Raw genomic sequence first — 11,220 nt, 5'->3', positions numbered from 1 at the left:
AGTTGTCTGTCCATGTTTTTTTTTACTCTAATAGAATTAGACTCCATTGACAAGCATTATATGAGTGACACACAGCAACGGTTGGAGTTAAAAATCTTCATTTGTGTTCTACTGAAGAAACGAAGACACCTACATCTTGGATGCCTTAGGGGTAAGCAGAAAAACATAAAATTTTCGTTTTTTGGGTGAACTATCCCTTTAAACGGATTACTTCACAACTATAGGCTATATTATTTATATCTTATTTTGCCGTTCTTATTTCTTCTTTGTTTACTTAAATCCATTTTAATCCTTTAAATATGTAATTTCTTTAAAGGAAAAGAAAACGTTCAAGACATGGTTCCGGCCTTGGTAAAATCTACATATCGTAAAATCTACAAAAGGTAAAATCTACAAAAATATTGTTTAGACTAGTATACAAGCAGTCGATTCATTAATGAATAAAATGTGAGTAAAAAGCCAACATTTTTTAATAAAAATTCTGTTAATCATATAAAGTGCTCCAGAAAATTTGGACTAAACCGCTCAATTCATCTGGATTAGTTTTACGATCTCTTGCATAGCTAGTTGCACAGAAAGCTCTCATATTTCGTCCAAAGATCTTATTTTTTGTTATGAAGGTGTGGAACGACATGGAGTGACAGTAAATTAATGGCATATTTTTCATTTTTGGGTGAACTGTCCCTTTAAACGCAGCCTCGTTCTCCTGATGCGGCGCCAAATTATTTGAGGAAATGACGTCACTTAGTTACCGTAACTATCGAGCCCACACACTCATCTGTGCTGCGAGCTGAACAGCTGAAAGAGTCTGTTTTAACTCTTATCTTCAGCCTTTATCTTTCTGAACAGCTTGTGGAGATTTAAAGCGAAATAAAATGAAGTACGTCAGCTCTGTGGTTTGGAGACTTTGCCTGACAGTGTCGCGGCCCCGCATGTTTTGGGTGTGAATGTCAAAAGGTAGGCACTGCTAACTGCATTAGCTTTAACGTAAGTTATGCGTTTGCGTTTGCGTTTGCGTTGTCCTGCTCGAGCCATTCGAGTAAACAGGTTTGTGGTCTTGATTATAAATAACATATGCACATTAAACGTAGAACACGCCAGTCTGCTGAACGTGAATGTCTGGCAGCATTGCTAAATCAACTGTTTGTTAAAGCTGTTTGTCAACTGTTTGTTAAAGCTCTTGTCATAGAAACATGTCCCGTGTGTGTGTGTGTGTGTGTGTGTGTGTGTGTGTGTGTGTGTGTGTGTGTGTGTGTGTGTGTGTGTGTGTGTTATGAGCATCTCTACTTTAAGAGTGCTAATTGAGCATTTTCCTGATACCTGAACAGCTTTCCAAGGTCTCAAGCGTTAAATGTTTTGGGGGAATGTCAGAAAACACTAAAGATACACTGGTGATTGGTTTGATATTATTATTTTATACTCTGTTATTAGTCCCCTTAATATGGGTGTAATGAATCTACTGATAAATTGAAAAATCTTTTTTTATAATTCTTTTCAGAAACATTCCAACTTTGTAATGACTTTGTCCGTTATTGTTTTTATTATATAAGACTTCAAAATTGCTGTGTTTGTGTTAATTGTTGTTGATTTACTTAAATCATTAGACAACAACAAATATTAATTAAGACAAAACAATTGTTAGAAACAGTCAGTTTGCATGAATCAATATTTTAACAGTCATTAAAAAATGTTTTAAAATCTTGGCATAACTACACCATTGTATAAAATAATTATATTGAATCAATAACTTTTTTTTTTCTAGGAAGTAGGAACCCTACAACTGTAGTTGTAGTAATTAACCCTTATTTTAAATCATTTTAAGTTACCTTAAAAAAAATTAAAGGCCCCCTTGTTAGTTTGCTGAGGCCCCACCTCCCATGGTTTGAGAAACACTGCTCTAGTAAACATCAAAATAGTTTAGACAATTAATTTATCCACATGTTGAGCCTTATAACAGTTGCTGGTAGTAAAAAAGCTTTTAAACCTTTTCCTTTTTCATTCAGGTTCCAATGAATGAGGGCACATTAGGAAAGCACACTACAGACATGTACAGCCCCAAAGAGCTAGAGGAAGAAGTTGACCACTCGTTCTTTGACAGTGACTGTGAAGCTAATGGACTTGATGGTTCTGAGGAAGGACGGCTCAATAAACAGAAGGCCTCAGAACAACATGATGAGAGAACCGGAAAAGAGACGCATGTTTCAATGGATCAGATAGGGAGTGGAGTTCAAAGTGGGAGGAACATTAAAGTTAAAGCCAGATTGGAGGATGGTTCAAACCAGCAGGGCAGACAAGGACGGAGTGAAGAGACCGAATATAAAAGAGAGCGACAAAGTAGTGATGTACTTTTCAAAGGCTCCTCAACACTCCCAAGTGCCACAAGCTCAGAGACTATGAACAACAGCCAATCAGAAGAAGGATCTAGTGTGCATTCATACTCCTCTGATGAGGAAAGAGAGCTGGATGAGAAGCTGGATGTTAAACTCAGGAAAACCAATGGTATTGTTAACCATTATGATGATGAGGATGGATATCATCGTAGTGATGATGAAAGTGAGGATGATGTGAGATCAACAAAACATAAGAGATCTCACGGAACACCTAAAAAATCTGCTGGTAAATTCCACAAGCTGAGCCGCAGCTGCTCGTCATCATCTGATTCCGAGTCCTCCCACAGTAGTGAAGAACGAAGCTCAATTCGCTCACAGAAACATCAGCGGGTAGGTTCAGCTAACCAGAAAGTGCGACAAAATGAAGTGGCAGAATCTGAAGACACAGTCACTGATGTTACCCCTCTCTCGACACCAAATGTTAGTCCTTCTCAGTCCATTGATTTGGTTCTGCCCTCTGAACCTTTGGCAGCAGATGTTCAACAACAGCCCAGTGTTGCTGAGGAGATGGTTGTGAATGATGGTTCGGACAGTCAGGGCAGTATAAGTTCTGAAGGAGAGAATGGATCAGGTTTGTGCAAGGAATAGAGATGTTTTTTGTTTGTTGTGGCTGTTTCTTAAGAATCTCTGTTTCTCTCCCTTGCAGTGTTTTTAAAAGTAGAGAAACAATTAGACAGAGTACTTGTAGTCTCCAGCCCTGGCAGTGTTGGCAGCAGCCGTAAGAACTATTCCTTCAGCAATGAAGAGGTACGGGACATCGACCGGGAGAATCAGCGACTATTACGAGAACTATCCCATTCCACGGCACGTTCGCGTAGTGGCAGTTCCACCTGCTCCAAAACCAGCAGTCGCAGGAGCAGTGCGCCAGCTGTACGCCTTTACCACACCACCCTCAACAGACAACGAGAGCAAGAGCGAATCCAAAAGGATAACCTGGTCAGTTCAGATTCTTAAAGGGGTGCTATTTTTTTTTTGGGCTGTACTAGAATATGTTTTCATGCTTGATTGTTAAAACAATTAATTATTTTCCGCATATTTTCAATTATTACAGCACCTCTCTCCCCAGTCTGGCAGTACTGTAGTACCAGCTTGACTGTAAAACATATGCTTTTGGACTGCCCAATTTTTTTATGTTATGGGACAGTGCTTTTTATCAGGACAAACTTTTGAGGATTTATTTATGGATTCAGAAAATCGTTTACAAATTTTTAGTACATTTAAATAATCTTTTATACAATTTTACTCATTCTGTACATGTACTTTATTTTTTTTAATGTTTGTTTATGAATTGTGTTGTTAAATATTTAATATGTACAGTGAATCCGGAAAGTATTCACAGCACTTTACTTTTTCCACATTTTATTCTGTTACAGCCTTATTCCAAAATGGATTAAATTCATATTTTTTTTTCTTCTCAATTCTACAAACAATACCCCATAATGACAATTTGAAAGAAGTTTGTTTGAAATCTTTGCAAATTTATTAAAATTAAAACCTGAATAAAAAATAAATTAAAAAAAATCACAAGTACATTAGTATTCGCAGCCTTTGCTCGATACTTTGTTAAAGCACCTTTGTCACCAATTACAGCCTCAAGTCTTTTTGAGTATGATACTACAAGCTTGGCACACCTATATTTGGGCAGTTTCTCCAATTCTTCTTTGCAGGACCTCTCCAGCTCCATCAGGTTGGATGGGGAGCGTCGGTGCACAGCCATTTTCAGATCGCTCCAGAGATGTTCAATTGGGTTCAAGTCTGGGCTCTGGCTGGGCCACTCAAGGACATTCACAAAGTTGTCCTGTAGCCACTCCTTTGATATGTTGGCTGTGTGCTTAGGGTTGTTGTCCGGTTGGAAGATGAACCTTCGCCCCAGTCTGAGTTCCAGAGCGCTCTGGAGCAGGTTTTCATTAAGGATGTCTCTATACATTGCTGCATTCATCTTTCCCTCGATCCTGACTAGTCTCCCAGTTCCTGCAGCTGAAAAAGATCCCCACAGCATGATGCTGCCACCACCATGCTTCACTGCAGGGATGGTATTGGCAAGGTGATGAGCAGTGCCTGGTTTCCTCCAGATATGACGCTTGCCATTCAGGCCAAAGAGTTCAATCTTTGTTTCATCATACCAGAGAATTTTGTTTCTCGTGGGCTGAGAGTCCTTCAGGTGCCTTTTGGCAAACTCCAGGTGGCCTTTTACTGAGGAGTGGCTTGCTGCAGAGATGGTTGTTCTTCTGGTTGTTCCTGTCTCGGAGGTCTACAGACAATTCCTTGGACTTCATGGCTTGGTTTGTGCTCTGACATGCACTGTTAACTGTGGGACCTTATATAGACAAGTGTGTGCCTTTCCAAATCATGTACAAATCAACTGACTTTACCATAGGTGGACTCCAAACAAGTTGGAGAAACATCTCAAGGATGGTCAGTGGAAACAGGAGCACCTGAGCTCAATTTTGAGTGTCATGGCAAAGGCTGTAAATACTTATGTATAATGTGATTTTAATTTAATTTTTTTGTTAAATTTTCAAAGATTTCAAACAAACTTCTTTATTGTTGTCATTGTGGTATTGTTTCTAAAATTGAGGGAAAAAATATTTTGGAACAAGGCTGTAACATAACATAATGTGGAAAAAGTGAAGCGCTGTGAATACTTTCCGTTTGCACTGTATCTGCCATGTAATAGCCAGTGATGCTGATATGGCAATAAACTTAAATACTACCACTACCCCAGTCTGGCTCGAACACAGCGATTTCGATGAAGCCCCTCCTTCCTAAATACGAAATGTGCCGGAATTGATTAGCTGGCCCAGTGTGTTGTGATTGGCAATGATTAGTGCGTATTCAGGAAATGTCCCGCTCCTCCATAACTGCGAGATCTTCTAGTGTAAATTTTAATTATGGCATTTTAATGATGGCAATTTCAAACCATTTCGAGCCCGATTCCCGACAATGTTAACGAACAAGGGGATTGTCCAGAACGGATTTAATGCACAGAATTTGCAAGCACGCATTTCACCGGACGTTTCCTTGTTTTTTGTATTTTCCTTATACATTATAGATATGATGTTATCCACCATTTAATCAAGATATTTGTCAGAAACCTAAGGTAATGCAAACCGTAATCGATCACAAAACCATTAATTTTCCCAAGGAGGTCTTATAAAAGCGAGAGCTTACAAAAGCTACAGAAAACAAGCTGTTCTTCATAAAATGTGGAGCACACAGATAAATGTTTGGGTTTTAATGTTCAGGAACAGTGTTTCAAATTCATTTGAACCACTCTTCAGTTCGTCAGCCTTAGGAACGTCAGACAAATGAGTTTTTGAAACGGTGGAAAAAAACGCCTCTTTGAAATAGCGACAACACTGTCTTCTCTAACGCAACTCAACCAGGCCTTGTCCCCTTTTCTGCATATCCCGTTGGCAGGATTATTTAATGAGTAACATTATGACTTCATAAGATCTGGAAAAAACACATTGTAGTCCAAACGAGTCGTTCATTGCAGTTCTCGGAAAGTGGATATTGTTAAATAAAATATCTCCCTTTGGAGTGGATTTTGAGTAGGCTGGCTCCGCCCTCCTACGTACTTCCTTCAGTATGTCGTCTGGGTTTGCGGTATATTCGCTGGTTTTCTCCGGCCCAATTTTAACCGTTCCAATCAGCAAACAGGGAGTGGCTGAGAACGATGACATTGGTGTTGTGCGCTAGTTTGAGTTGTAGTTCAGTAATGGCGGGGTAGAAAGATGCGAGCGAAGCCATTCGGTCCGTAGTGGCAACGCTGCCGAATATCCAGAAGTTAAAGCCGGAGCAAGAACAATCTTTGCTGAGTTTTGTTGGTGGCCATGATGTTGTGGCCCTCCTCCCCACGGGTTTGGGAAAAGTTTGATTTTCCAGCTCGCTCCGTTAGTGGTGAAGGAGTTGGCTAAGGCGAAAGCTAGCGGGGCTAAGCCGATAGTTGTTGTCGTCTCGCCTCATGCGTCACGACCATAGACCGTAAAAAAATATGGACGACGCGACTTCATTGACTTCCGCTGACCAAAGTTGAAGCTTTCATAGGCCCGCTCACGGCGCTGACATCTTGGGACCGAGTCTGCGCAGTAGCGATCTTGGGACCGGAGTTGCGCAGTAGAGAACAGGAAGTAGAGGTGCGATTATCAAAAGCCCGCCCACACTCTCGCAGATGCAGAACAATTAATTATGTTGGTGTGAAATAAACAGTTATGGAAATGTAGAAATTAAAGCTAAAGCTCTAATCTCCTCCCAAAAATCCAGAAAAAAGTCCGTTAGTGCCTCAGTGACAACTTCACTCAGAGAAGCCGTCAATCTCAGCTGTCAATCATGACGTCACACCCCCCGTTTTTATAGCATCAAATAACTCACTAAAACTAAACTTATTTAAAAAACTAACACTTGAAATGAAATTAATGTAATAAAAACTGCCTAAAATGACAGAAACCATCTTTAGGAGACAATTATTTGAAGTGTAATTAAATTGTTTAGTGTGTCTCGCGCCCATTCAAATACATGGAGAGGCGGGGTTTAGGAGCTGTACTGGGACCGGCCACCGGGGGGCGATCGAGGCGCGAAAGCTTCAATTTCTGACTGGAGCACTACTGGCTTGGTCACGACCAAACGTTACTGATTGGTTATGGCAGATCCAGAGTGGCTCTGGGCAGATCCAATAGTTATAAACTTCAACAGAGTACCCGCCTTCAAGGAAGTTAACACTTGTCAATGGAGAGTGGCCAGACTCTCTGTACAAATGAAATGTACAGAGAGTCTGGTAGGACCAGGCTAGACTTTGAGCTTTGTAACCTTGCAAATCTTTTTTTAATGTTCAAACAGCAACATTACACATTAACTAAAGTTGAAAAAGCATAATGGCCTCTTTAACAAGAAAATCTTACCTCTCCCTCCACTAGAGGGAGTTATTCCCTATCTTTTTAGTTATGCAGTGAACTCCCCTTCAACACTAGATTAGATTTGAACTTTTGAACTACCATTCAAAAGTTAAGGGTCAATAAGATGAGAGTTTTTTTTTTTTTTTAAAGAAAATAATAATTTTATTCAGCAAGGATGCATTAAACTCACCAGTTACAGTAAATATTTTGACATTTTACAAAAAGGCCTATTGCAAATAAATGTTGTTCTTTTGAACTTTCTATTCTTCAACAAATCCTATATCCACCAAAATCCACTTTTAATAAATGTTTATTGAGTGCTAAATTGGCATATTAGAATGATTTCTGAGGGATCATGTGACACTGAAGACCGGAGTAATGATGCTGGAAATTCAGCTTTGCCTTCACAGGAATAAATTACATTTAAAATCTATTCAAATATAAAATGGTTAATTGTAGTTCTATTTCACAACATTACTCTATTTGCTGTATTTTTGTTCAAATAAATGCAGCCTTGGTGAGCATAAGAGACTTATTTCAAAAATTGTCTTTAAATAAGAAATCTTACTAACCCCAGACTTTTGAACGATGTATGTTTCGATTCTGTCATTTACAGTGCTCTGCCTCTTAGACTCAGATGTCCCAGTATGTATCACCAGATTCTTTGGTGATATTATTCATTCATGTTATGGTGTTCTGTGAAAGTGTACATGGGGTGGGGGGCGCTGTCGGCCATAGCCAGTGAAAGCAGAGAGACAGTTACCACCAGACTCAGACGAGAAGAGACAGGTGGAAGCAGTTTTGCGCACATGGTGGTCTTGACATTATAGCGAATTCACCCCGTACTTTCCTCATCTAAGCTTCAGTGAAAGAGAGAGAGATTATGCAACTCTTCATATTTGAAGGAGGGCGAGTAAATGATGAGGATCTCTCTCTTGCTCTGTGCTTTTTGAAGCAACATCATCCTCACAGAGCCTTACAGAGTCATATCCTCCTCTTTGTCAATTTTTATTGAAGAAAACTGAAAATAAAATACTCCTTAATCAATGGAAGCAGGGAATATGAGCTGTGACTCAGACTGCATATTCCTCCAGGACAGGTCTTGTTAGCGTTTTACTGCCTAGCAACTACTGCTGGAGCACAAGAACAAGAGTACAAGACAGTCACTCTCTTTCTTTAAGAGAACTCAGCGAGCTGTCCTCTATCTTCACCTTTACTCTATTTCCAGCCCCAGCTCTTTTCATGGGCTTTGCTTACTGAGTGGTTTCCAAAGGGGTGTTTGTGCCGGCATACGGAGGCATGACAGCCTGTGACATTCTGATCCTTGTGCACAGGTTATTTTTATTCTCAATGGTTCACTGTGGCTTTTCAGAGTTCATAGTTGTAGTCTACACTATTCACTTGGTCATCTTGTTTGAGGCAAGTTAATGTGAGTTCATACATAGATGTCTGAAAGTTTTTAGCTTTAGGGTGAATCGCATAAAATTCACTTGTCGTATTTCATCCTAAATAAAAATAAATAAATAAATATGCCTTTATTTTTTCAAGGACCGTTGTGGTATTTTTGTGAAAATTAAGTATATTTTCCTCCCAAATTCTCATTAATGTAATGCAAAAAAAATTTTCATTATTGTAGTAAACCTTTTTATGGTATGGCAGTATTCATTATATAATTTACAATAAACAATTGACTATTAATGCTGTTAATATCATTATTGTTTTTTTTTGTTTAATATGTTAATTCGTTTTAATGTTTAATTTATATAATGCAAATTTTTTTTTTTTTTTTCAACAATTATTTGGATTCTTTTTCCATAAGGATTTTGGCCAAGCTAAATAACTGGCATTCTTGGCCAGCATGTTAATAATAATACGTGTTAATAAATCATGTTGTAATTTAGCAAGCTCCAATGTTGAATTCACTTCAGGAAGGGAATTACATTTCTGACCCGTCTGTGAAGACTGCATAACACAGGGTTTACTAGAAGGTATCCTTAACCAATTCAGTCACACACAATTTGAATAAAACAACGAATTTGTTGCCTGCAAAATATTTACTACAGCAGAGGGCTAATTCAGAGGATTCTGAGACTCTGAGGATAATTTATTGTATGTGTAAATATTTGTGCTTTTAGGCATTCCTGAAACGCCTAGAATCTGTGAAGCCCACTCCTGGTATGACCCGAGATGAGCAGCTGTCTGATTATCAGCGGCAGTGCCGATACCTGGGAACGCGCGTTACAGCTCTTCCATCGGGCAAACTCCTGTCCAGCAAGACATCTGGTACATGCACGCACGCACACACACACACAATTTATGCAAAAGTTTGCTTTAGGCGCTTTCAATGAAGACATGTTCAGCATGTCATCACTATTACATCAGCCCATATTCAGCTGTGTGCCGCTGATTCCAGAAATAATACATTCATAACTTGGGCTATTGATGATATACTATACTTTTACCCTTTAAAATAGTGCATTCAGTTTGCATCCAACTCCTGCTGTGAAAATAGAAATCCGCTTGTATGAGTTGTTTTGTACTTGTTTTAGTTTTAGTTAGTGATAATTAAAATCTGCCATTGCAAATAACTTTTAATTAGTCACATCTGATTTAAAAAAAATATTATTAACTGTTAGATTGGTCTTTCTCCGTAATGTACTGATAAACAAGAGTCTAGCCACTGAATTTGAACACAAACAACTGTTGTCATGTAGATTGGCTAAATGCTTTAACTGCATGCATGCATTTAATGCATAATTGTTAATCTCAAATGAACAATTTTAATAAACAATAATAATAATACCAACTCCTGTCTTTCCATGAACACAGGGAAGACTTCTAGACCTGGCAGTAGTCCTCACAGAGCTAGACCGGAAAATGCTAAACTCCGCAGGGCATCACCGCGGCCTGCATGGTCCTGATCTCCAACATTTTCCTTCTCTTTCTTTGCCCCCGGTCCCTTTCACATACTTGTTCCGCTCTGACTGTAAGTAGAAAATATGACTGAAGTTCACAACATGAAACACTCGGGATAAACTGCTTGAGCTCACATTAGTTTGTCTAGATGTGGAGTGATATAAAAATGAAATATTTGTTGTTCATTACTTGAAAATGTGTGGTTTATATACATTTTAGTTATTGTTGGAGACTAAATAAATTCAATCAAAACTGTTTGGGGACTGTAAAGTGGGACATTCCATTTTCTGAGACATTCAAAAGTAAACCAGTGCCTATATTTGACAGACAACAAAAATAATTTGTATATAAGCTGCGTATAATTTTAAAGTCAATGTTGCTGTTATTAGAATTATGACACATGACACATCTGTATGGAAACTGTACATTTCATGTGAAAATAAATGCTTTATGTTATGTAATATCCAGTGTTGTTACATTATTCAGAAAGTAAAAGTGGTTTGTTTATTGACCCAGCTGTATGACACTTGAATGCTGGTATGAAGTGCCACACATGCTCAGACAGTGTTCCGTCTTTTACAATCAGTGTAACAATGCCAGTCATTCACCGGTCACTCTTAAATTGCTTTTGAAAAGCCTGACTGACACTTGATGACACATAGCAGACTAACAAGGTTATGCAAACACAGAGACTGGCACAGTAGTCATTGTTGCGGAAGACACGGTTATGTTGTTTCACTCACATTACTGTAACTAGTTACTGTTACTAGCCTTTACTTGGCTATTATACTAGAATTATAAAACAAACATTATACATTATATATTTCTTTACAGATCGTTATTTAATGTGCATTCAACATCAAGTAAAGTTTTTATACTTTTAAAGGTGATTTATAGTTTATGATACACTGCTCACAAAAAATAAGGGAACACTTACGTAAATCACACATTGGGTCTGAATGAATGAATATTCAATTTAAAAATCTTTATTTATATACATTCTATAATTTGTTAAGAGC

General features: G+C 38.5%; 1 protein-coding gene across 1 annotated transcript; it reads left to right on the top strand.

Moving 5' to 3' along the window:
- The first annotated feature begins 728 nt into the window (after window positions 1-728).
- Window positions 729-10,661, top strand: cfap97 (cilia and flagella associated protein 97). The gene is made up of 5 exons (XM_079813080.1): window positions 729-957; window positions 2,004-2,961; window positions 3,037-3,326; window positions 9,421-9,568; window positions 10,115-10,661. The coding sequence occupies exons 2-5, from the start codon at window positions 2,010-2,012 to the stop codon at window positions 10,204-10,206; spliced, it is 1,482 nt and encodes a 493-aa protein (XP_079669206.1). The 5' UTR covers window positions 729-957; window positions 2,004-2,009; the 3' UTR covers window positions 10,207-10,661.
- The last annotated feature ends 559 nt before the right edge of the window (window positions 10,662-11,220 follow it).

The sequence above is a fragment of the Gobio gobio genome (assembly GCF_949357685.1).
Source record: "Gobio gobio genome assembly, chromosome: 3".
NCBI lineage: Eukaryota > Metazoa > Chordata > Actinopteri > Cypriniformes > Gobionidae > Gobio > Gobio gobio.
The sequence above is the reverse complement of the archived record's forward strand: the minus strand, read 5'-3'. Positions and strand labels throughout refer to the sequence as shown.

Coding starts and splice junctions, on each gene's coding strand:
- cfap97 (XM_079813080.1), top strand. CDS start 2,010: ATGAATGAGGGCACATTAGGAAAGCACACTACAGACATGTACAGCCCC. Junction 2,962..3,036: donor TGAAGGAGAGAATGGATCAG/GTTTGTGCAAGG, acceptor TCTCCCTTGCAG/TGTTTTTAAAAGTAGAGAAA. Junction 9,569..10,114: donor CCTGTCCAGCAAGACATCTG/GTACATGCACGC, acceptor CCATGAACACAG/GGAAGACTTCTAGACCTGGC.